The 26432-nt window shown below is 42.6% G+C and overlaps 1 protein-coding gene across 4 annotated transcripts in view; it reads left to right on the top strand.

Annotated features, from left to right (window-relative positions):
• Positions 1–24934, top strand: part of LOC115108552 (UDP-N-acetylhexosamine pyrophosphorylase-like) — a 39466-nt gene extending 14532 nt beyond the window's left edge. For 3 of the 4 annotated variants that reach the window (XM_029633041.2, XM_029633040.2, XM_029633039.2), the window contains exons 4-11: positions 3291–3466; positions 3558–3730; positions 13940–14133; positions 21706–21846; positions 22386–22574; positions 22764–22805; positions 23903–23969; positions 24165–24934. In XM_029633041.2, the coding sequence (XP_029488901.2) occupies positions 3291–3466; positions 3558–3730; positions 13940–14133; positions 21706–21846; positions 22386–22574; positions 22764–22805; positions 23903–23969; positions 24165–24257 (1075 nt within the window). In that variant the 3' untranslated portion in view covers positions 24258–24934. The remainder of the gene's footprint in view (positions 1–3290; positions 3467–3557; positions 3731–13939; positions 14134–21705; positions 21847–22385; positions 22575–22763; positions 22806–23902; positions 23970–24164) is intronic. The other variant, XM_029633043.2, reaches the window with a different exon arrangement.
• Positions 24935–26432: the final 1498 nt, after the last annotated feature.

The following is a 26432-nucleotide window of genomic DNA, read 5'->3' as shown; positions in this document are numbered from 1 at the left end:
TTTTGTATTGAAATCAATTTACCCAGAGGAGGACGGAAGCTAGCTGTAGATCTTCATGGCAAAATAGTTTTAATAAATTATTTGGTGACGTGATTTTATATTTAGTATAGATTATCAAAAAAAGGTAACTTTATAACTGTATTTTTTATTTTTATTTTATGAAATCCACTGAGGAGGATGAGTGCTGAGGGATTAGTGCTTTTTGGGTTTGGTTTTGATTGAGTTTTAGAAGAAAAAATAAATAAATGCATTGTGGGTTCAATGCTGTAACACAGAATAAAACAATTGATGGTGAGTGACTGTAACTTATTAGGCTATAACCATCTTATTTACTTCAATAAAATATTCAATCAAGTTGTCAGGTAAAGATGCCTAAGCAACCGCTCTCTATCCCCCTCGTGCCTCTCTATCGCTCTTCCTCTCCATGTCTGTCTACCGGCCCCACAGGCTTTCCCTAAGAACCGAGTAGGGAGCAATGGATTCTGGTCATTGTAGTTAATTAGCAAGTTGTTAATTGGTTATTTAAAAACTAAAAATAAACAGACATTTCAGTTAATGTTCATAGAAATAAAATTAATTCATGGGTTGCACCTCCATCACGTCGTTGCCATGTTGATGAGGGCTAAGGACTGTTTGGTCTAAATTACACTATAGGGGCTTGGTAATACGATGACATTAGTGAAGTAGACACATTTAGTAGGAATCAACTTTCCCATGTCAAACTTTTAGACAAATGGCAATTATGCCATTAGCTAGCAAAGTTTGTACAAAATAGCTAGCAATGCTAACGTTAGCTAGCTAAAATCTGGAGGCCTCCCCTTAATCTTAGCTAGCTAAAGTTGTACTGCATCTTAAAGTCAATCTGGTGACAAAATGATGACAAAAGGTTTTCCTACTAATGATTTTTTTTTTTTAAATGCCTGTTTTCAAGCCACAGTATTGCACTTTAGACCATTGTGGGTGCATTGAGGAGAGTGCTCAGTCCTGAAACTAACTGTTTTAAAACAATATTGTGCCGCAACCCATCAATAGAACAGGCTTGAATGCTCGAACATGATGATGACACGTTACGTGCGCGAGCATCGCAAAATAAATGTAGAAATCCATGTTATTCAATTATTGCACCCACACTGCTCGCGCGTGCCAACGAGCTTCTGTGTTGCCAAGGGCTAAAATAGAAGTCATTCCTATTTCTGACGCAGATCGCACTGCAAGTCCTGCCTCTCCCATCTCCTCATTGGTTTATAGAAGCAGGTACCCACGTGATACCTGCTGCGGGGTAGCCTAGTGGTAAGAGTGTTGGACTAGTAACCGGGAGGTTGCAAATTCAAATCCCCGAGCTGGCAAGGTACAAATCTGTCGTCCTGCCCCTGAACAGGCAGTTAACCCACTGTTCCTAGGCCGTCCATTGAAAATGAGAATTTGTTCTTAACTGACATGCCTAGTTAAAGGTAAAAAAAAAAAAAAAAATTGAAAGACTAACTGTTTTGCAGGTAGTCCTGGTAATTCAATGAAAGTTTAGATGTGATCACCATATAAGTTAAACTATGAAAAAGCCTGGAAGGAGGAGAGATGACTAGAAACAATTAGGTTGGCCGTTTTATGTGTGGATTAATTGTCGGGAGTAGAGGTCTTGTGCATTTCAGGTAAAATAACAACTCAATGTTTATATCCCAGGACAAATTAGCTAACAACAGCAAGCTAGCAAAATAGGACAAATTAACCATTAGCTAGCAAGTGCAAGCTAACTAGCCATACATGTTTAATGCTTTTCGACCTGTCCCCAAATTAATGTCATTGGTTCAGAGTTTGTTTGGATATTTTAACATGCCTGTCGTGATCACGTTTGGTGTGGGTATAACTTTAGACCGTCCCCTCGCCCATACCCGGGCGCGAACCAGGAAGCCTCTGCACACATCAACAACAGTCACCCATGAAGCATCGTTACCCATCGCTCCACAAAAGCCGCGGCCCTTGCAGAGCAAGGGGAACCACTTGTTCAAGGTCTCAGAGCAAGTGACGTCGCCGATTGAAATGCTATTTAGCGCGCACCACCGCTAACTAGCTAGCCGTTTCACATCCGTTACACTCACCCCCCTTTTGACAACCTCTTTCCACAGCAACCAGTGATCCGGGTCACGGCACCAATGTAACAGTATAACTTTAGACCGTCCCCTCGCCCATACCCGGGAGTGAACCAGGGACCCTCTGCACACATCAACAACAGTCACCCACAAAGCATCGTTACCCATCACTCCACAAAAGCCACGGCCCTTGCAGAGCAAGGGGAACCACTACTTCAAGGTCTCAGAGCAAGTGACGTCATCGATTGAAACACTATTAGCGTGCACCACCGCTAACTAGCTAGCCATTTCACATCTGTTACATTGGGGGGCAAAATAAAGTTATGCACGATAGTGCATGATGGCGCAAGCGCACAGCAGGTTTGGGTTCCGTGTTACCCTGCCAATTTGACTGGTAAACTCATGGGTACTCTCGCAATGGCTGCCTTGTATTGTGATACAATCATATCCATGCTTTTTTGGAATCGTCTATCAACTGATGCAGGATTGCCATGGTAATGTAGAATGTTAATTCAAATGATGCTAATTGATGTGGCTCATGTAATGTAGTTTTAGTAATGTCAGTTGAGTTGATATAACAAATCACAATACAGATTGAAGGGTACACTTCCTGCTTTTACTTCCTGGCATGGGTCTAGGTCAAAAATATACCAGTTACGATAACGTCCTCACAAATCTGGGATCAGTGGTATTGTTAACTACCAGCGCTGTTTTTAACTAGCATAGCTGGTCCCATTTTTGCAAAGCGTTATGCGTTATTAGAATCCCATTGTCTTAACCTTTCACCTTCAACCTAGATGTGGGTACACTCAAGATGTCTGCCAGTCTAACCATTATTCCATCATTGACTTGAATTGAGATGCCCTTTCTATTCATTCAATTTTGGGGGGTTTTAACCACTTTGCCACCATGTATTTTTAGATTTTGTCAGATCAGAGCATTCAGATGTTAAAAGTCATGAAAATGTTAGCCTAATCTGGCAATGTGGATTATGAATAACTTTCTGGCAAAGTTATTTTATGGGATTTATGTCACTGATACAGTGAAAAGTCAAACTTTTGATGATAAAAAAAACAATTGAAGCACTGTCTTTAGAGTTGTATTAGTCTTGAATCAAACCCAATGTATCACCCCATTCTCCCTGTGCATAATGACCAGTGAATGAATTAATCATGAACTAAATTGTGCCTCCTGATTTCCCCCTAGGTACATAATGACGAGCGGCCGGACCATGGAGTCAACTAAAACGTTTTTTTCGCGCCACAGCTACTTTGGGTTGTGCAAAGACAACGTGATATTCTTCCAGCAGGGCATGCTGCCTGCCATGGACTACAATGGCAAGATCATCCTGGAGAGCAAAAACAAGCTGGCCATGGCCCCAGGTACATAACCCAACGTGTGTCAGTGTGTGTATATGTCTGTGTATTTTAGATGATAACAGGGGTCTCGTGTGTGTGTGTGTGTGTGTTTCAGATGGTAACGGGGGTCTTTACAGAGCTCTGGGTACCCAGGGGATCGTGGAGGACATGGATCGGAGGGGGGTCAAGTTCATCCATGTCTACTGTGTGGACAACATCCTGGTTAAAGTAGCAGACCCTGCCTTTGTTGGCTTCTGTGTCCAGAAAGGAGGAGACTGTGGGGCTAAGGTTAGTAGCCCTTCGTCTCTTTCTCACTGGAAGTTTTTTTTCTTTCTTCTTTCTATCTCTAGCCGTCTCTCTCTGCCCTCTTCTGTGTCTCTCTCAACTGGGGGCCAAAGGTGACTCACCAAATGTGATCCAATACTCTTAAATTACTTACTTCCTTTTCTCAGTATATCCTAAATTGGTTTCCTCTCCTGTTCCCTGCTCCCTCTAAGCCAATGTTCACAAAGGCTTTGAACTGAAAGCAATGTTGGTCACTTTTGAATAAGAAGGAAGAAATGAAAATGAATTTAGACCAATCCTTGATCTCCTGGTTGTTCATCTCCTGTTATACAATACCAGACCAGGAAGTAGTCTTTGTTCTATGTGTTCAGTGAAGGTGTGTTTTGACTGTTTCGATAAGAGTGTGATTGAGGGGATCCTATTAAACTGGCCCGGGTAGGTGGAGTTTGCAACTAGTAAAAATGCATTTGTTTTGGAAACGGGCTGCCTCCTGGGTGTGAGCCGGGCACCCCCTGGCCGATGGTGAAGTAGACTCAAACAAAAGTGACTTAGGTTAAGCATGTGGAGTGATGAGTAGGATTCCGTGCTTTCACATGCAAAAGTGATTGCTTGTGATTAAAATGCTTTGCCTGCCTTCCCAATGAAAACTAGTTAGAAATTCAAACGTATATTTTATGGAAAATAAATGTTGAATGTTTCTGTACGATGCATCATGCTACCTTGTTGACAATATTACAGAGCAGCTCAGATTACTGTACCATTTAAGTGGGATACACCTCCCCCAGTCTTTTGCATGGTCACATGATGGACCATAGCCCAGTGCAACCTGGGCCAGTTTAACCGAATCCCCATATTGAAACAGTGAAAACTGCCCTGGCACGACTTCCTCTATAAAGACCTGCACTTCTAATTCACCACTAGGTGGGGGTGTAGTCTGCTATCATTCAGGATTTCAGTAGCAGAGAGCTGAGGTCTGAACAGTGGAGTTTTTAGCCAGACAATGTAAGGAACTATATGATGGACTATTCCATTTAAAACACATCCAGGGATGCGCATTCATTGCTACTTCAAGTATTTCTCTCTAGTTTGATGGCTGAGATTATATAGGACACAAACCTATCCTGAACAAAATATAAGCGCAACAATTACATTTGTTTACTGAGTTACAGTTCATATAAGGTTATCAGTCAATTTAAATAAATTCATTAGGCCCAAGTCTAGGGATTTCAAATGACTGGGCAGGTGTGCAGCCATGTGTGGCCCTGAAGGGCATAGGCCCACCCACTTGACAGCCAGGCCCAGCCAATCAGAATAGTTTTCCCCCACAAATTAGCTTTATTACAGACAAAAATACTCCTCTGCACCCCCCACACACTCAGATGATCCTGCATGATGTGGAGGTCCCGGGCTGGCCTGTTGGACGTACTGACAAATTCTCTAAAACGACATTGGAGGCAGCTTATGGTAGAGAAACTGACATTAAATTCTCTGGTAACAGCTCTGGTGAACATTCCTGCAGTCAGCATGCCAATTACACACTCCCTCAACTTTAGTAGAATGTGGCATTGTGTTGGGTGACAAAACTACACGTTATAAAATGGCCTTTTACTGTCCCACGCACAAGGTGCACCTATGTAATGGTCATGCTTTTTAATATGCCATACCTTTCAGGTGGATGGATTATCTTGGCAAAGCAGAAATGCTCACTAACAGGGATGTAAAACAATGTGTACAATTTCAGATTAGCTTTTTGTGTGTATGGAACATTTCTTTTTATTTCAGCTCATGGAACCAACACTTTACATGTTGTGTTTTATATTTTGTTCAGTGTAAATAACTGCTGCAACTATATGAAGTGAGTGGCCTGGTTTTACTGCCTCATTATGGACAGTGAGGGAACCACATAGCCCTCCCAACACAGACAAGGCTTGGGCCACTCAGCCTATAGTATCACAAGCCTCTTAGGTGCGTTCAACAAAGGAACTAGTTAACGAACGTTAACATATTCAATTTGTTTTGTGTTAGCTAACAGTCTGAGAAGCTAGTGTGCAGCGAACGCAGGTGTCTATTTCGGATCTAAACTGCCTCTAAAAATAAGTGGCCACTGTAAACTTTCTAATATTTTTAGGGAAAGTGAATGGGAATACCTAGTCAGTTGCCAGCACAACTGAATGCATTCAACTGAAATGTGTCTTCCGCATTTAACCCAACCCCTCAATCATTTAGTAGAATGAATAATTAAGTCATTCCCAGTTTGAATATTGTTGCTACAAAACTACAGTAATCCGTACAAAAATTAGGTATTTGATGTTTCACCGTAACATTTTGGAATGTTCAACTGAAATTGTTACTCTGGCAACGTGTTCGCCGCAAACAGAAGCCTTGTTGAACTCGCCTCTGATATATGATCTGTTTTTTTCTAGACAATGAGTTTGGGCACAGTGTACTATTTCTGAGACTGAAAATTTTACAGGGAACAGTGGTTAAATACGAAACTTTATAGAAGAAAAATAAACGCACACCTATTTAGGCGAGGTGCTTGCTAGCGGAGTAAAAACTTGAAAATGAAAGAGACCCGCACACTAGGAGCTCCGATGCAAAAATGTAATTACCAACATTTCGACATCCAAGCTGTCTCCATCAGGGTATAATCACAAACACTGCGGGATGACTCGTTTATGTAGTGTCAAAAGACACAGGTGTCTGTAATCGTGGCCAAGAGTGGCCTAATATCATTGGTTAATTATCAAATATTAAAATGGCATACAAAGAACAGCATACAAACAACAAATGGATAGCATATGATCATAAATTCATTTGACTACAAAAGCTTACAAACAATGGCAGTCACAATAATCACAATAATGGCTTCAGATCAAAGTCTACGAAGAAAATCAACCAAGACAAAAAAAGACGAGGCCGATGATAGTCTACTTCTGGAGAAACCCTGACAAGGGAGGTCCTGCTCCCCCTCTCCATGGCAGACGCAGGAGGGATGCCGCTTACTTCGATCTACCCCCGTCTGATCAACGCTCTACAACCAGCGCCTCATCGGCTTCCAGTGGTAGTTTTTTATTCAACGAGAGACTGAACGGACGGAAGGGTCCGTTCAGTTGGCCGCAGGCACGCGCATCGACAAGATGCCGCACCCGACGGGGTAAGAAGAAACGACTATCAGAGGCAGAGGAGACGGTTCACACGGTCCCAGAACCCACGGGATTGAGTGTCTTTAATTTATCAAGCAGGATATTGAGCCCTGCCCATGTCTCTTTGCTTAATAAAGGGTTATATTTTGTGCCTACATTACATTTAAGTCATTTAGCAGACGCTCTTATCCAGAGCGACTTACAAATTGGTGCGTTCACCTTAAGACATCCAGTGGAACAGCCACTTTACAATAGTGCATCTAAATCTTTTAAGGGGGTGAGAAGGATTACTTTATCCTATCCTAGGTATTCCTGAAAGAGGTGGGGTTTCAGGTGTCTCCGGAAGGTGGTGATTGACTCCGCTGTCCTGGCGTCGTGAGGGAGTTTGTTCCACCATTGGGGGGCCAGAGCAGCGAACAGTTTTGACTGGGCTGCGCGGGAACTGTACTTCCTCAGTGGTAGGGAGGCGAGCAGGCCAGAGGTGGATGAACGCAGTGCCCTTGTTTGGGTGTAGGGCCTGATCAGAGCCTGGAGGTACTGAGGTGCCGTTCCCCTCACAGCTCCGTAGGCAAGCACCATGGTCTTGTAGCGGATGCGAGCTTCAACTGGAAGCCAGTGGAGAGAGCGGAGGAGGCGGGGTGACGTGAGAGAACTTGGGAAGGTTGAACACCAGACGGGCTGCGGCGTTCTGGATGAGTTGTAGGGGTTTAATGGCACAGGCAGGAGCCCAGCCAACAGCGAGTTGCAGTAATCCAGAGGGAGATGACAAGTGCCTGGATTAGGACCTGCGCTGCTTCCTGTGTGAGGCAGGGTCGTACTCTGCGGATGTTGTAGAGCATGAACCTACAAGAACGGGCCACCGCCTTGATGTTAGTTGAGAACGACAGGGTGTTGTCCAGGATCACGCCAAGGTTCTTAGCGCTCTGGGAGGAGGACACAATGGAGTTGTCAACCGTGGTGGCGAGATCATGGAACGGGCAGTCCTTCCCGGGAGGAAGAGCAGCTCCGTCTTGCCGAGGTTCAGCTTGAGGTGGTGATCCGTCATCCACACTGATATGTCTGCCAGACATGCAGAGATGCGATTCGCCACCTGGTCATCAGAAGGGGAAAGGAGAAGATTAATTGTGTGTCGTCTGCATAACAATGATAGGAGAGACCATGTGAGGTTATGACAGAGCCAAGTGACTTGGTGTATAGCGAGAATAGGGAGAGGGCCTAGAACAGAGCCCTGGGGGACGCCAGTGGTGAGAGCGCGTGGTGAGGAGACAGATTCTCGCCACGCCACCTGGTAGGAGCGACCTGTCAGGTAGGGGACGCAATCCAAGCGTGGGCCGCGCCGGAGATGCCCAACTCGGAGAGGGTGGAGAGGAGGATCTGATGGTTCACAGTATCGAAGGCAGCCGATAGGTCTAGAAGGATGAGAGCAGAGGAGAGAGAGTTAGCTTTAGCAGTGCGGAGGGCCTCCGTGATACAGAGAAGAGCAGTCTCAGTTGAATGACTAGTCTTGAAACCTGACTGATTTGGATCAAGAAGGTCATTCTGAGGAGAGATAGCGGGAGAGCTGGCCAAGGACGGCACGTTCAAGAGTTTTGGAGAGAAAAGAAAGAAGGGATACTGGTCTGTAGTTGTTGACATCGGAGGGATCGAGTGTAGGTTTTTCAGAAGGGGTGCAACTCTCGCTCTCTTGAAGACGGAAGGGACGTCCAGCGGTCAGGGATGAGTTGATGAGCGAGGTGAGGTAAGGGAGAAGGTCTCCGGAAATGGTCTGGAGAAGAGAGGAGGGAATTGGGTCAAGCGGGCAGGTTGTTGGGCGGCCGGCCGTCACAAGACGCGAGATTTCATCTGGAGAGAGAGGGGAGAAAGAGGTCAGAGCACAGGGTAGGGCAGTGTGAGCAGAACCAGCGGTGTCGTTTGATTTAGCAAACGAGGATCGGATGTCGTCGACCTTCTTTTCAAAATGGTTGACGAAGTCATCTGCAGAGAGGGAGGAGGGGGGGAGGGGGAGGAGGATTCAGGAGGGAGGAGAAGGTGGCAAAGAGCTTCCTGCCTACAACCCAACGCAACGATTTTGATGATAAAGTAGACATGTTTAAGTTTTTTAGAAACCTTGGTTTAAGGGAATAATTTAGCTCCCCTAATTCTGACACTTCAATTGAACCAGTAGGTTGCTCTCCTGCACATACTCCGACTCCTTTTAGAAGCAAGAGTTATTTTATACCTCCAGCCAATCGCAATCACTCTATCGAGACATATTGCAGACTTGTGGAAAAAGATGTTGGACATCTCCTTAAGAATAAACAGGGGTCCAAATCTTTCCATAATCTACCTAAGGATGAAAAACCAGCTTTGCTTGATTTACAATCCGATATGTCCTGCTGATAAGGGTGGGTCGGTTGTACTCATGGATGGGACAGTTTATGTACATGAGTGTCATAGACGGCTGCTTGACAACACCTTTTTACAAGAAACTCAGAAGTGACCCTACTTCCCAATTTCAGAATACTATCTTTACTGTCCTAGATGGGTATTCAAGTTCTGGTCAGATAACCAAAAAAGAACATGATTTTTGGCTATTCAACACCCTAAAATTGCCACTTTCTATACTTTGTCGAAATTACACAAGAATGTTACAAAACCTCCAGGGTGCCCTATTGTAGCAGGCGTTGATGCAGTAACAGCCCCTCTATCTACTTTTGTTGACTTTGTTATTAGACCACTTGCAGAACAGCTCCCCTCCTTTGAAAAGAACACCAGCAGTATGATCTCTCTCATTGAATCTCTTGATCCTTTCCCTGAGAATACCTTGTTAGTTACTTTCGATGTTGAGTCGTTATACACACATATTCCACACGAGGGCGGTATTGAAGCTATGGAACATTTTCTTCTGCAACGTGACCCTAATGAACTACCTTCCAGTGCATGCATTATAACATTGGCTGAAGTCGTACTCACACACAACTATTTCATGTTTCTAAATTATTTCTTTATTCAGACGAAGGGTACTGCTATGGGATCCCCCATGGCTCCTAACTATGCTAATTTGTATGTGGGTTTTCAATCCTCTCAAATGTTTTCTTGCCTAACATCATTATTTGGAAACGGTATATTGATGATATTTTTGTTCTATGGAGGGGTGATGTAAAACAGCTCCAGGCGTTCCATGCTTTTCTTAACTCCTGTTCTGAGCATCTGAGATTTACTATGCAATCTGATAATGTCAAATCAGTTTTCTTGATCTTCTGATCTTGTGTGAAGATAATGTTCTATACACTGATCTTTACAGGAAGCCTACTGATCGTAACAGTTTGAGGGCTGATAGTTGTCACCCACTTCCCTTGAAAAATAGTTTGCCCTACAGCCAATTCTATCGAATCAAAATCATTTGCAAAAAACAATCAGATTTCGACAAATATGTCTGAGACTCAGAGAAAATTCAAGGAGAGGGGCTACAAAAATGATCAGATTAATATTGCCATTGACAAAATTCAAAGCAAAACGAGACATGACCTTTTTCAAGGTCAGTCTCTCAAAAATACACATTATTGTGTTCTAACTACCCGCTATTCAAAGCGTTCTGAACAAATTAAGGGAATTGTTCAAACATTGGCACATTCTAAAATCCGATGATAGTCTCAGTAATGTGTTTTCGGACCTTCCCTTGGTCGTATTCTCGCGGGGCAGAAATCTCAGAGACCAATTGGTACACTCTGATTTACCTCCCCAAGATATTCCTGAACGTCTATTTGCGCCCCTACTGGATGGAAATTACAAATGTAATGGCTGTGCTCAATGCAATGGCACTTATAAATGTAGATCCTTCAAACACCCACAAACAGGGAAATCGATCCCAATCAAAGGTGTTATTCCGTGCTCCACTAAGGCAGTTATTTATCTTATAACTTGTCCTTGTGGTAAAAATGATGTGGGTAAAACAGCGCAAATTAAAAGTACGTATCTCAGAGCATCGTAGCACCATTAGGTGTAAAAACTTTACTTACCCAGTTGCTGCCCACTTCTTGGAGGCAGGCCACTCGATTTCGTCTCTGCGTTATATTGGCATCGAACATGTCACCCTCCCTAGGAGAGGGGGTGACCTTGGTAATGTATTGTTAAAACGAGAGGCCTGGATCTTTAACTTAAAGACCCTTGCTCCCTTCGGTCTCAACGTAGACTTTGATCTGATGCCATTATTGTGACTTTGCCATTGTAATTGTTTGTAAGCTTTTGTCGTCAAATGATATGCTATCCATTTGTTGTTTGTATGCTGTTCTTTGTATGTCATTTTAATATTTGATAATTAACCAATGATATTAGGCCACTCTTGGCCATGATTACAGACACCTGTCTTTTGACACTACATAAACGAGTCATCCCGCAGTGTTTGTGATTATACCCTGATGAAGACAGCTTGGCTGTCGAAATGTTGGTAATTACATTTTTGCATTTGAGCTCCTAGAGTGTGCGGCTCTCTTTAATTTTCAAGTTAAATACGAAACGTAACTCTTTTTTTTTTCAGGAAAGCGACAGTTTTTACGACTTGTTTAACTAGCGTGGCAGTCTAACTATTAAACTATTTTTCTTTTTGTATTTTTGTATTTATTTGACCTTAATGTTGGAGAGATCTGGCTCAAATTCAGCAGTACAGCATCCCCACCACGCACGCACGCGCGCGCACACACATACACTGTGAGGCCAGTTCATGAGTAATGTGAAGAGAATAGAAGTAGTAAGACTCGGACTTGGCTCAGTCGTGGGAAATACGAGCAGAGATGGGGCGCTAGCTGTTCTATCATCCATTTCCTCCTGATGGCAGCTTTGTCTAACATCCTCTCATCACTGTCTCAGGACAGGAACACGCGCGCAAACACTCTTCAGAAATATTTTGGTTGGCTAGTCCCAGTTTGACACTAGACGTTGCTATTACTCTTCATTAGTGTGCTTTCTTCACATGAGTGGACACTCCTCCCTCACCCTCTGTATTCCCCCTAAACTCCTTCCTATCTCCTTTTAGTTAGTTATTACTGACAGGCCTGCTCCTGTTGGAACAAACAGTTGGCAGTTAACACACACACCAATGTTCTGCAAGACCTTCAGCAGATTGTTAAATTGACATTTTAGGCTTTAGTTATGCGTTATTGGCTTGGGTTCTTCTCAGTCACTTGACAGACCATGAGAATGTCCCTAAAAATAAATTAAATGCACTACATGGCCAAAGGTATGTGGACAACTGCTCATCAAACATCTCATTCCAAAGTTGTGAGCATTTCATATGGATTTGGTCCCCCCTTTGCTGCTATAACTGCCTCCACTCTTCTGGGAAGGCTTTCCACTAGATGTTGGAACATTGCTTTGGGGACTGGCTTCCATTCAGCCACGAGCATTAGTGAAGTGGGATACTGATGTTGGGCGATTAGGCCTGGCTCGCAGTCGGCATTCCAATTAATCCCAAATGTGTTTGATAGGGTTGAGGTCAGGGCTCTGCAGGCCAGTCAAGGTCTTCCACACCGATGTCCACAAACGATTTCTGTATGGACCTCGCTTTGTGCGCAGGGTCATTGTCATGCTGAAACAGTAACGGACCTTCCCCAAACTCTTGCCACAAAGCACAGAATCGTCTAGAATGTCATGGTATGCCGTTGCGTTAAGATTTCCCCTCACTGGGACTGAGGCCTAGCCCAAACCATGAAAAACAGCCCCCGACCATTATTCCTTCTCCACCAAACTTTACAGTTGGCACTATGCATTGGGGCAGGTAGCGTTCTCCTGGAATCTGCCAAACCCAGACTTCCAGGTGGTGAAGCTTGATTCATCACTCCAGCGATTCCGTTTCCATCCACCGCTCTATAGTCCAATGGCGGCGAGCTTCACACCTCTCCATCCGATGCTTGGCATTGCACATGTTGATCTTAGGCTTTTGTGCGGCTCCTCTGCCATTGAAACCGATTTCCTGAAGCTCCTAACGAACAGTCCTTGCACAGACGTTGCTTCCGGAGGCAGTTTGGAACTCTGTAGTGAGTGTTGCAATCGAGGACAGACGATTTTTACATGCTTCACCACTCCGCAGTCCCATTCTGTGCGCTTGTGTGGCCTACCACTTCGCGGCTGAGCCGAGAACTGCTCCAAAAAGTTTCCTCTTCACAATAACAGCACTTAGAGTTGACCGGGGTAGATTTAGCAGGGAAGAAATTTGACAATTTGACTTGTTGGAAAGGCGGTGTTCTATGACTGACACTTTGAAATACATTGAGCTCTTCATTAAGGCCATTCTACTGCCTTGTTTGGCTATGGAGATTGCATGGCTGTTTTCTCGATTTTATACACCCGTCAGCAACGGCTGTGGCTGAAATAGCCTAATCCACAAATTTGAAGGGGTGTACACTTATGTTCCCTCTAATTTTTGGGGGTACTGAGCAAATTTCATGTTCGCTGAGCTCAAACTTGAAAGTTGTGAATATTCTGTGCAACTTCCAGCGCGCGCTTACTATGAACACTGAGGCTGTACCTGCTTTAGGTTAGTTTTAACTGTGGCCAAGTAGGCTACTGTGGCTATTTAATCATAATATAAGCCTACCAGAGTGGCCTACCATCAAAAACAAGGGAGAAAATGCATCCCATAACATTTTAACGTGGAAATGGCTGTTTTGTAGTTCAGCTTACAATCGAGGCCAAAGTGTAGTGTTTGTGTAGGCCTACATTCCATGAGACTTTTGGGAAAAAAATGCGAGTTAACTAACAGGGAACACTCTAGAAAGTTGAGTGAAGTTCAATCTCGTGCTTCTCCGTGGGCGGATACTGTATTTCTGCACAGCAGTCTTGCCCCGTGTGGGGACCCACCCTCGTGTCATTAACTGACAAACATTACAGTTGATGTGGATTCTTGCCCCAATACTAACCCCCTCATCAAGCCCAGCTCTGTCATTTTGACTACCAACCAGATGGGCTAAGGGCTGGATTTCTGATTCAGACAAATGTAGAGTCAAATGCTATTTTTAAGAATCCCATCAATATCTACATTTCTGAGACGTTTTGACCCATGTTAAATCCCTTCCTGTGGCATCACTTCCAGGTGGTGGAGAAGACCAATCCAACGGAGGCGGTGGGCGTGGTCTGTAAGGTCGACGGACGTTACCAGGTGGTAGAGTACAGCGAGATCACCTTGGCTACGGCTGAGAAGCGCAGCGTGGACGGACGGCTGATGTTCAATGCAGGAAACGTGGCCAATCACTTCTTCACCCTAGCCTTCCTCAGGGACATCGTCAAGTGAGTCTCAAACACACACAAACATTTATGCAAACACACAGCCACACACACCTCCATACAGTAAGTGAGTAATTACATGGTGAATGTGTATCCCTCATTAAGCAGGTATTTGAGATCATTACTTGCCTAGTGGGAGCCTCATAACCTGAGAGCTTAGTAGTGGCTTTGGACCTAGCTGGTTTCTAATGAGCAGTGTCTGTCAGCTGATATATCCCTGGAAACATCACAGTGACTTTAATGAATATCCAGAATCTAAGGTGAAGTAAATGAAAGGAGAAAAAGCTGAAGTTTAGTTTGGAAGTTTTTTTTTTTCCTCTTCACTTTTAACAGTTAAAACCAAGTGCGTGTTTCAAATTTCCTGATCTCACTCTCTCTCTGCATCCACCTCTCTCTGCATCCCCCCTTTCAGTTCAATTCAAATGGGCTTGATTTGATATGGGAAACATATGTTTATTTCACTTGCTTTGGCAATGTAATCATTAAACAAAAGTAGGGCTGTCCTCGACTAAAAAAAATCTTAGTTGACCAGGAGTCGTCTGTTCTTTTGACCAATCAATTGGTCAAAATTTTAAAACGTGTATATTTTTACATACAGTGCCTTGCGAAAGTATTCGGCCCCCTTGAACTTTGCGACCTTTTGCCAGATTTCAGGCTTCAAACATAAAGATATAAAACTGTATTTTTTTGTGAAGAATCAACAACAAGTGGGACACAATCATGAAGTGGAACGACATTTATTGGATATTTCAAACTTTTTTAACAAATCAAAAACTGAAAAATTGGGCGTGCAAAATTATTCAGCCCCTTTACTTTCAGTGCAGCAAACTCTCTCCAGAAGTTCAGTGAGGATCTCTGAATGATCCAATGTTGACCTAAATGACGATAAATACAATCCACCTGTGTGTAATCAAGTCTCCGTATAAATGCACCTGCACTGTGATAGTCTCAGAGGTCCGTTAAAAGCGCAGAGAGCATCATGAAGAACAAGGAACACACCAGGCAGGTCCGAGATACTGTTATGAAGAAGTTTAAAGACTGATTTGGATACAAAAATATTTCCCAAGCTTTAAACATCCCAAGGAGCACTGTGCAAGCGATAATATTGAAATGGAAGGTGTATCAGACCACTGCAAATCTACCAACACCTGGCCGTCCCTCTAAACTTTCAGCTCATACAAGGAGAAGACTGATCAGAGATGCAGCCAAGAGGCCCATGATCACTCTGGATGAACTGCAGAGATCTACAGCTGAGGTGGGAGACTCTGTCCATAGGACAACAATTAGTCGTATATTATCCACTTCATGATTGTGTCCCACTTGTTGTTGATTCTTCACAAAAAAATACAGTTTTATATCTTTATGTTTGAAGCCTGAAATCTGGCAAAAGGTCGCAAAGTTCAAGGGGGCCGAATACTTTCGCAAGGCACTGTATATCGACACATTTGATGTGTTTTAAACAAATCATCCATACTCACTGAGCTTGTCTGATGCTTTAAGCACACTGCTTGATTAAATAATTAACACACAAATGGTTAGTCCGACAGCAATTGATTTGATTGTGCCGTAATAATAGTAATAACAATAAGTAGATCAAGAAAAAGGAGCATTATTATTATAATATTTTTCCAACAATTTGAAACCGTGTAAACAACACTACATAAATAATACCAGGGAGGCTGTTCTGAGGGACAAAAAGTGTAAAGCTTTCATTACAGCAAAGAAAAAATTAAAAACAGCCAAATTTGTGAAAATGTTTACTTGACATGTCGTTGTGAGGCTTGATGCTCATGGAATGAGTAGGCTATTAAAAACTCAAACAGGCAACAGAAGCAGGATCTGTCTTATTTCTGTAGATACAGTATATTGATTTATAAAGCCAGGCACATTTAACAGTTAGGCTATTGATTATAGACCTAATTAAGTTGTGATTTCCTCTCTCCTCACTTTTCGTAGAAAAGGCAATGGCAGTTTTCTCATCTCCACATTCTGCTTCTGCCTCCGCTGTATTGTTCTCAAGACCAACGTGCTGGTTAACTTTGCTATTATGCACATAGCAACATTGTCTAGGAAAAGGCGCCAATTCAACAATGCACTGATGTGTTTCAGAACCGTAGACAGCTATCACTATCCAACACGGGAGAAAGCGCTTTTGTTTTACCATTGTTCTTATGTAATATAACCATATACAATTTCAGTAGCACATGTCTTAGAGTTATGAACTGTACCATCCCCAGGGCCTCCACAATGGATTAGTCCACTCAAACAGATGTGAATCAGACAGGTGTCTTGTACACCACGATATTTGTATTTCATTCTTTTGACTAAAGAAATCTCGGTCGACCAACAGCCTATCGACCAAACAATCTACGATGGTCTTTTACTGTCCCCAGCACAAGCTGCAACTGTGGAATGATATTGCTTTTTAATCAGCTTCTTGATATGCCACCTGTCAGATGGCTGGATTATCTTGGCAAATGAGAAATGCTCACTAACAGGGAAGTAAAACACATTTGTGCACAAGTTGAGAGAAATGTTTTTTTGTGCGTATGGAACATTTCTGGGATATTTTATTCCAGCTCATGAAACATGGGACTAACACGTTTGCATTTATGTTTTTGTTCAGTCTAGGATTTCTATTTCTTTTTGCAATTTAGCAGCTATGAAACAAAACAGCAGAAATACTTTGAAAACAACTACTACAGCATTTTTCTGACCCTAACTCACATGTCCTCATACTTGACTTTTTACTATTTTTATTCAATGTGGGGCTCTCACTGTAGAGCCCTGCAACTTGACCAACCGCCAACGTGGCTGGTAATATAGACATTCTTACCTGCAATACCTAAATCTACCCGCATTTGGCAGGTGTTAATTGTATGCCCTGGATATGGGAGTTTATCAATGTTGGATTTGTTTTCAAATTCTTTGTGGGCCTCTAATATGGTCATATATTTGGCAGGAGATTAGCAAGTGCAGATCAGTTTCCACCTAATTTTGTGGACAGTGGGCACCTCCTGTCTTTTGAGAGCCAGGTCTGCCTCTCTCATTAGCAAGGCTATGCCCACAGAGTCTGTACAGTCAAGGATTTTCTTATTTTTGGGTCAGTCAGTGGTCAGCCATTGTGTACTCTCAGTGGGGTCTTTGTTGTTCTCGCTCTCTGCATCCCCGTCTTTCTCTTACCCCCTTTCTCTCTCTCCACCGTGGTTGTCCGTGGTTTTGCAAGCTCGATCCAACTTAGCTATTTTGTTTATTTTTTACTTTATTTGCAGGGAATGTATCTGCTATAATTTCCTACAACCGACAATAACTTTTGAACATCAGATCGGCAGTTATTTACCTCAATTCTGACTTCTATTCATCTGGCCTGGGCTCTTTCTGTAATTCCTGTTAACCTGAAATGACACAACGACAAGGTTCCAGTTTAACTTTTTTTTTTAAATCAAAATAATCAAAGTATTTTTATTGCCGACTTCATGGATGCAAAAGTCAGCACAGTACAAGCCGTCAAAGCCAACTGTTTCTCCCTACCATCTAGACAGGCAGTATCTCGCAACTTGAAAGCTAACACTGCATCCGGGAGAACCATGTCGTACTTGCGCATCCTATTGTACCTCTGTTCGAAATCAGTGATTTAGTCTGTCATTACAACCGAAATATCTCTCGTAACACTGTCAAAGTTTGAATATGCCTCGTAGGCACGGTCTTTCTCTTCTTTAAGAAATGCAGAATCCAATGCTCTGATCAAAGTTCCCATACCGTCATCCTTGTTCAAATCCTCCAGGGATATTTCCAGTGCTGCATCTCTCTCTCTTCCCTCGAGTGACAATACCACCGCAAGTGCTTGCTTTTTCTCGTCCAGATTAGTAACCCGTGTCCAGATTACAAGTTCATTTTTCCAACTTCGTCAGTGGCACATTGTAGTTATTAGCCATCCTCTGCTACCAATGTTAACTCGAAATGACAACGACAAGGTTCCAGTGTAACAAAGTTTACTATACTATAAGGTAGCCATTCCACTCAAGGCTAGGTCCATCAACAACAAGACTCCCTGCGCATGCGCACTCTTGACTGAGTGATAGCCCCGTAATAACAGAAATATAGGGATACTTAAAACATGAACTTAACAATTCCGACCATATTTTTGTTCTACCCAAGAGGGTCAGCCGACTTTATAGGCAGGAGTGGGGGATCCTGGTGTGATTAAGGTCAAGGGAAAACCAGCCACCTCTTCCCTCCATTCTACTGGCCAATTGATAATAAAATGTGCAAGTTCTCCCTCTTAAAAAGACGAGAGGCCTGTAATTTTCATCATAGGTACACTTCAACTATGACAGACAAAATGAGAAAAAGAAAATCACATTGTAGGATTTTTAATTAATTAATTTGCAAATTATGGTGGAAAATAAGTATTTGGTCACCTACAAACAAACAAGATTTCAGGCTCTCACATACCTGTAACTTCTTCTTTAAGAGGCTCCTTTGTCCTCCACTCGTTACCTGTATTAATGGCACCTGTTTGAACTTGTTATCAGTATAAAAGACACCTGTCCACAACCTCAAACAGTAACACTCCAAACTCCGCTATGGCCAAGACCAAAGAGCTGTCAAAGGACACCAGAAACAAAATTATAGACCTGCCCCAGGCTGGGAAGACTGAATCTGCAATAGGTAAGCCGCTTGGTTTGAAGAAATCAACTGTGGGAGCAATTATTAGGAAATGGAAGACATACAAGACCACTGATAATCTCCCTCGATCTGGGGCTCCACACAAGATCTCACCCCGTGGGGTCAAAATTATCACAAGGTGAGCAAAAATCCCAGAACCACACGGGAGGACCTAGTGAATGACCTGCAGAGAGCTGGGACCAAAGTAACAAAGCCTACCATCAGTAACACACTACGCCGCCAGGGACTCAAATCCTGCAGTGCCAGACGTGTCCCCCTGCTTAAGCCAGTACATGTCCAGGCCCGTCTGAAGTTTGCTAGAGAGCATTTGGATGATCCAGAAGAAGATTAGGAGAATGTCATATGGTCAGATGAAACCAAAATAGAACTTTTTGGTAAAAACTGAACTCGTTGTGTTTGGAGGACAAAGAATGCTGAGTTGCATCCAAAGAACACCATACCTACTGTGAAGCATGGGGGTGGAAACATCATGCTTTTGGGCTATTTTTCTGCAAAGGGACCAGGACGACTGATCCGTGTAAAGGAAAGAATGAATGGGGCCATGTATTGTGAGATTTTGAGTGAAAACCTCCTTCCATCAGCAAGGGCATTGAAGATGAATCGTGGCTGGGTCTTTCAGCATGACAATGATCCAAAACACACCGCCCGGACAACGGAGTGGCTTCGTAAGAAGCATTTCAAGGTCCTGGAATGGCCTAGCCAGTCTCCAGATCTCAACCCCATAGAAAATCTTTGGAGGGAGTTGAAAGTCTGTGTTGCCCAGCAACAGCCACAAAACATCACTGCTCTAGAGGAGATCTGCATGGAGGAATGCTCCAAAATACCAACAACTGTGTTTGAGAACCTTGTAAAGACTTACAGAAAACTTTTGACCTCTGTCATTGCCAACAAAGGGTATATAAACTTTTGTTATTGACCAAATACTTATTTTCCACCATAATTTGCAAATAAATTCATAAAAGATCCTACAATGTGATTTTCTGGATATTTTTCTCCCTCATTTTGTCTGTCATAGTTGAAGTGTACTACCTATGATGAAAATTACAGGTCTCATCTTTTTAAGTGGGAGAACTTGCACAATTGGTGGCTGACTAAATACTTTTTTGCCCCACTGTATGCTGCCGCTACTCTGTTTATCATATATCCTGATGCCTAGTCACCTCACATACAGCGCCTTCAGAAAGTATTCACACTACTTGACTTTTTCCATATTCTGAATTTCCAATGGATTAATTTGTTTGTCACTGGTCTCCCCCCAAGCCCATCTTTTTTATTTATTTTTTATTTTTACAAATCAGTTGATAATGATAGCTGAAATGTCGTGAATCAATAGGTATTCAACCCCTTTTGTTATGGCAAGCCTAAATAAGTTCAGGAGTAGACATTTGCTTAACAAGTCACACGTTCCATGGCCTCTCTCTGTGTGTAATAATAGTGGTTTAACATGATTTTTTTAATGACTACCTCATCTCTGTATCCTACACATACAATTATCTGTAAGGTCCCTCAGTCCAGCAGAGAATTTCAACATAGATTCAACCACAAAGACCAGGGAGATTTTCCAATGCCTTGCAATTAAGGGCACATATAGATGGGTAAAAAATATATAAAAAAATAACCAAACATTAAATATCCCTTTTTGATCATGGTGAAGTTATTAATTAATTAGTTATTAATTACACTTGGGATGGTGTATCAATGCACCCAGTCACTACAAAGATACAGGTGTCCTTCCTAACTCAGTTGCAGGATATGAAGCTAACTGCTCATGGATTTCACAATGAGGCCAATGGTGGCTTTTAAAACCGAGAGTTGAATGGCTGTGATAAGAGAGAACTAAGGATGGATCAACAACATTGTAGTTACTCCACAATACTAACCTAGTTGACAGAGTGAATAGAAGGGAGCCTATACAGAATCAAAATATTCCAAACATGCATCAAGGCACTAAAGTAATACTGCAAAAAATAGGGGTAAAGCAATTACATTTCTGTCCTTAATATGAAGTGTTGTGTGTTGTGCAAATCCAATACAACACAATACCACTCTCCATATTTTCAAGCATAGTGGTGGTTGCATCATGTTATGGGTATGCTTGTAATCATTAAGGACTGGGGAGTTTTTCATGATAACAAACAAATGGAGTGGAGCTAAGCACAGGCAAAATCCTAGAGAAAAAACTGGATTATTCTGCTTTCCACCAGACACTTTCAACAGGACAATAACCTAAAACACAAGGCCAAATCTACAATGGAGTTGCTTACCAAGAAGACCGTGAATGTTCCTAAGTGGCCAACCTACAGTTTTGACTTAAATCGTCTTTAAAATCTATGGCAAGACTTGAAAATGGTTGTGTATTAATGATCAACAACTAATTTGACAGAGCTTGAAGAATTTGGAAAAGAATGGCTAAATATTGTACAATCCAGGTATTCAAAGCTCTTAGCGACTTACCCAGAAAGACAAACTGCTGTAATCGCTGCCGGTGATTCTAACATGTATTGACTCAGGGGTGTGAATACTTTTGTAAATTTGATATTTCTGTTTTCACTTTGTCGTTATGGGGTGTGTAGATGGGTAAAAATGTAATCCATTTCATATTTAGGCTTTAACATGACAAAGTGGAATAATTTAAGGGGTATGAATACTCTCTGAAGGTACTATCTACCTTTTATCAATCCAGTATCCCTGCACATTGTAAATATGGTACAGGAACTGACTTTTAATATATGTGTGTGCGTGCGCTTGTTTTTATTTCTCATGTGTTTTTGTTCTACCTTGTTGTTTTTTGCATCACATTATTAATTACTGCACTGTTGGCGTTAGAGCTCGCAAAAAAAGCCATTACTTGTGCATGTGACATTGAAACTTGAAACTCTCTCTCAGGACGTTTGAGCCTCAGCTGCAGCATCACGTGGCCCAGAAGAAAATCCTGTATGTGGACACGCAGGGACGGCTAATCAAACCCGACAAACCCAACGGGATTAAAATGGAAAAATTTGTCTTTGACATATTCCAGTTTGCCAAGTAAGTGCAGTGATTTTCCAGCTGACTTTAGCATGTGTGGAGCTGTCTGCATTTCCCCTTAACCTGTGGAGAGGGAAGGGGGAGACACAGCCAGGCATCTGTTAGTAAGACCCAGGTCCTGACACCCAGATCTCTGGAGCCCCAGCTTCCATCCCCCATCTCCTTGGCAGGTTCCAGGACCTCAGACACCTAGCCCAAACCCCAGCTCCATAGCCACTGTCCCAGAGCCAGCCCAGCCCTCCTCCTCCGGCTGCTGGGGCCTGTAAGATGTAGGTTTTACGAGCTGCTCCAGTCTCTTTCTCAGCGGTTGATTCATGACATCACCTCTGTGTCATGTTGCTGCTTTTAGAACTTTACATGGAGTCAAATGATTCCTCATTGCAATGAGGATGCAATTCCATGTGGCTCTATTTTAGAACTCTGCCATTCTCAGGTGGTTTTGATAAAGATGATAAATATGTTTTGTTGTTCAAGGGTGGGTTACCTTGGAAACGGTAGCACAAAAGATGCATTTTCACACTGGGTTTTGTGTGTCTCAGGGCCTTTGTGGTGTATGAGGTTCTTCGTGAAGACGAGTTTTCTGCCCTGAAGAACGCCGACAGCCAGGACGGTAAAGACACGCCCACCACGGTGAAACACGCCCTCATGTCCCTGCATCACCGCTGGGTCCTCAATGCTGCAGGACACTTTATAGACGAGAACGGGACACGTGTGCCTGCTATACCCAGGTGAGAGACACACACACCAAACACACTCACAGTGAATATACATTATATTTATCTCTCCACCTGTTGTCACGTTCATCACCATATAGTCTCCCTGTCACACCTTTTACACAATCCCACTTTTTCTCACAGTATCCCTCTCACGGTTCCCCTTAACCCTGTGTGTCCTGTGTAATGTTTTAATGTTTCCAGAGATGGACCTGCAGGATGTGGCACAGCTGATGTCAACCAGAAGTAACTATTTTCTGTGCTACTGACTGAGTTACTGCATGGTGACGGGGCTTTGGCTTTCACACAGTTGCTCACTGTAACCCACTGTCACACACACACCTGGGTTGTGTCTCAATTCTGTATACTGGCTTCCTCTGTCTCCTGTCCTACTTTCACCTGGTCAGTTTATTATCAGTGTGGGTGAAGGGAAGGAGAGGAGAGGAAGGGACTAGTGTGTTGAGATGCAGCCTGGGGTTTAGCTGTACTAGGGCCCTGGTCAAAAGTCATAGTGAGGTCACAAGGTACCTGACCTGCCCACTGACTTGGTCTGCATGTGATTAGGTAAGTGTAGGCCAGTTTATCATCCTGTTGCTTTCACCAATCAAACCATCCTAAAGCAGTGATTATCTCAAGGAAGGAGGGGGAGGGAGGGAAGGAAGGAGGGAAGGAAGGATGCATAAGATATTGGTGCAGGCCCTAGTGCTAACTGGGACAGTAGCTACTAACCCATGGAATGTGGAGCATGCTGGGTCATGAGTAATGGGCATTGGGCATGCTTTGCAATTGATTTTGAGGGGCCGTTTCAGATCTGATGTTGGCCAGTTACCTGTGATTGTAACAGCAACACTAAATACATTTAAATCATTGTTCAAAGATTATGATTTAAAGTAGTGTATTCAACAGCCTTTTTAAAATATTTATTACATTCATAAATGTTCATAAATGCTACTTAGTGGTGACATTAGATTGCAATAAGGTGTAATGGCTCTTTCTGTATGATATATGCTCTCTCCCAATCAATATAGACTTCATTCACTTCCACTTCAAACTGCCTACTTAGTCTTCCTGGACCCAGATGAAGCCTACTCTTGGACTAAATGGAATCTCTGAAAGTGATTTTTACCCCAGGAATAGGGTTTATCTGGGTCCAGGAAAAAGGTCTAGGAGTCTCTCTGATGTGAACGCTTTAATGCTTTGCTCCAAACATCTAATCATCTAAGAACAGCTGGAGCAGAGAATCACACATCCAGCTGCCTCTTCTCTTTTCTCACTCCATACACAAGAGAAAAGCACTCAACCTTTCCTTCTCTCATTCCTTCCTCCTCTTCTTTTCCCCACAGTCTGAAGGATGGAACAGACCTGCCAATCAAATGTGAGATCTCCCCACTGGTGTCCTATGGTGGAGAGGTAAGGGGGAGGGACTTAACAGTAGGGACCTGTTCAAATAGAAATAAATATTAAAAAGTGATTCCTATTATAGTTCCTTAATTCAGTTCAAATAGAAATAAATATTAAAAAGTGATTCTTTGTTATAGTTACTTAATTCAGTTTTACCAGTGTTGTTGATATAATAGTCTGATGTCACTTCCTGTTGTGTTGCAGGGTTTGGAGGAGCTGGTGAGTGGGCGAGAGTTCCGCCCTACCCTGGTTATCGATGAAAGTGGAGCCCACGAACTGGTGAAGAATGGCTTGTGAGGGATGGAAAATGGAGGGAGAGAGAGCGCGAGTGAGCAAAAACCAGAGATGAGCCAAAGACCTATTCCACTCCCTCTCCTCCTCCCTACAACTGGAAGAAACTGTGACGTTTGTTTCCGTGCAATAATGCTGCGTTCATTTTCTTTCCTAAATCATTTAAACACAATGCATTTCCAACATCCCAAAACAAGCTTCTTAATTGGAATTGTAAGTGGGAAACCTGTACTATAACTCAGTACCATGAGATCCAACCCCCAGTTGGAATGTTTTCCAAATGTTTTTTTTCTTTCTGAGGAGCACGTGGCCGCAGCACAGGATGAAGGACAGAAGCCTTGTGGGGCTGGATGAAGCAGTCTGAAGATCAAGCTATTTATTTTGCTTAAGTCCAATATTTTTATCTGTCTTGTAGATGGAAATTACCACCTATGCATTTTACCAAGTGATTTGTACATACAGAAACAAATAGAGATAGGTATAGCAATTGTAGTCAGATGAACCTAATATAAATGATTGATTTATTATTAACATGTAATGTTGGTTCATGGAAATCGTTTTTTAATGATAACTGGGTTGCATAGCACACTACTGCTAGTCTTCTGCCTGATTGGCTTCCAAATAACGCTGTTCACATAATAATTGTTTTCCATTTTCTTTATTAAAGAAATATCCAATTTGAAGAGGTATGAGTCTTCTTTGATTAAACATAAGGTTTGCATGGTGTGTGTGCGTAGTTGTCTGCACGTGCGCACCCTGTGTGTAGATTTGTCGGTCCTTTGTGTGATGGGTGTGTCTTTTGCATTAGAAGTCCTGGTGTGTTGAATCAGAGTTTCCAGCAAGCAGCACATGGTTTGTGTTTTAAGATGGGCCATAGTGAGCATGCTACACTTACTGCTGCAGCCACTCTGTGGCTGCTAACCGTCTCTCTCCCTGTCTGTCTGTCTCTCACACACAAACAATCCTCTCACTTTCTATTGCTGACTTTCCTTTTTTCTTCTCCTCATTTGCTCTCACTCCCGCTTCTATCTCTGACAGAAGGTATTGCAGTGACCGAGGGATATGCTTACGTAACACTTTTATAAAGGATACCTCAATGTAAAGTGTAAATGTTGAATTTACTGAGGTAAATTACCTTGATGTATTTTGTAGAATGTTATATTTCTTCAGGCAGATATGAAACATGACCATGTGCATCGATAGAGTTTTAGCACACTGGACTGTCCTTAACTGGACTACTGTAGAGCGTGCTTTCCTCACTAAGCCACACCATGCTTTTCCATCATGAAGGAAGGGGTGCATTTAAAGGGTAATTCCACCCCTTATTATTTGATACGTTGATCCTTACCTTCTTCATCCTCATTATCCCTTTTATTTCCTGAGTCTGGTGTTTTTGTCCACATCAGCTATGGAACACTGGCGGTGATATTGTCATCAGGTGGTGACTGTCCTTACTCATCACTAAGGTGAGCTCATTCTGTGGTCCTAGTGTTATCAATGTATAAAAGTGCTTCATGAATTGTAAGTATCTGTGCACTTGCAGTGTGTACTCACTGGCCTACACCCAGTACCCCATAATAATGAAAAGCTGAAATGTCTTGAGTCAAGTATTCAAGCCCTTTGTTATTGCAAGTCTAAATAAATGAATGAGTTTGCTTAACAAGTCTCATGTTGCATTTACTCACTCTGTGTGCAATAATAGCATTTTTTACTTTAATGACTACCTCATCTATGTACCCCACACATACAATTATCTGTAAGGTCCCTCCGTCGAGCAGTGAATTTCAACACCGATTGAACCACAAAGACCAGGGAGATTTTCCTATGCCTCGCAAAGAAGGTCACCTATTGGTAAATCAGTCAAAAATGTTTTTGTAAAACAAGTTATTAATTACACTTTGGATAGTGTATCAATACACCCAGTCACTACAAAGATACAGGTGTTCTTTCTAACTCAGTTGCAGGAGAGGAAGGAAACTGCTCAGGGATTTCAATATGGGGACTTTAAAACAGTTAGAGTTTAATGGCTGTGATAAGAGAGAACTGAGGATGGATCAACAACATTGTAGTTACTCCGCAATACTAATCTAGTTGACAGCGTGAAAAGAAGAAAGCCTGTGCATCCTGTTTGCAACAAGGCTCTAAATTAATACTGCAAAAAAATTGGCAAAGCAATTCACT

This window comes from Oncorhynchus nerka, linkage group LG24 (genome assembly GCF_034236695.1).
Source record: "Oncorhynchus nerka isolate Pitt River linkage group LG24, Oner_Uvic_2.0, whole genome shotgun sequence".
NCBI classification, from domain to species: domain Eukaryota; kingdom Metazoa; phylum Chordata; class Actinopteri; order Salmoniformes; family Salmonidae; genus Oncorhynchus; species Oncorhynchus nerka.
The sequence above is the reverse complement of the archived record's forward strand: the minus strand, read 5'-3'. Positions and strand labels throughout refer to the sequence as shown.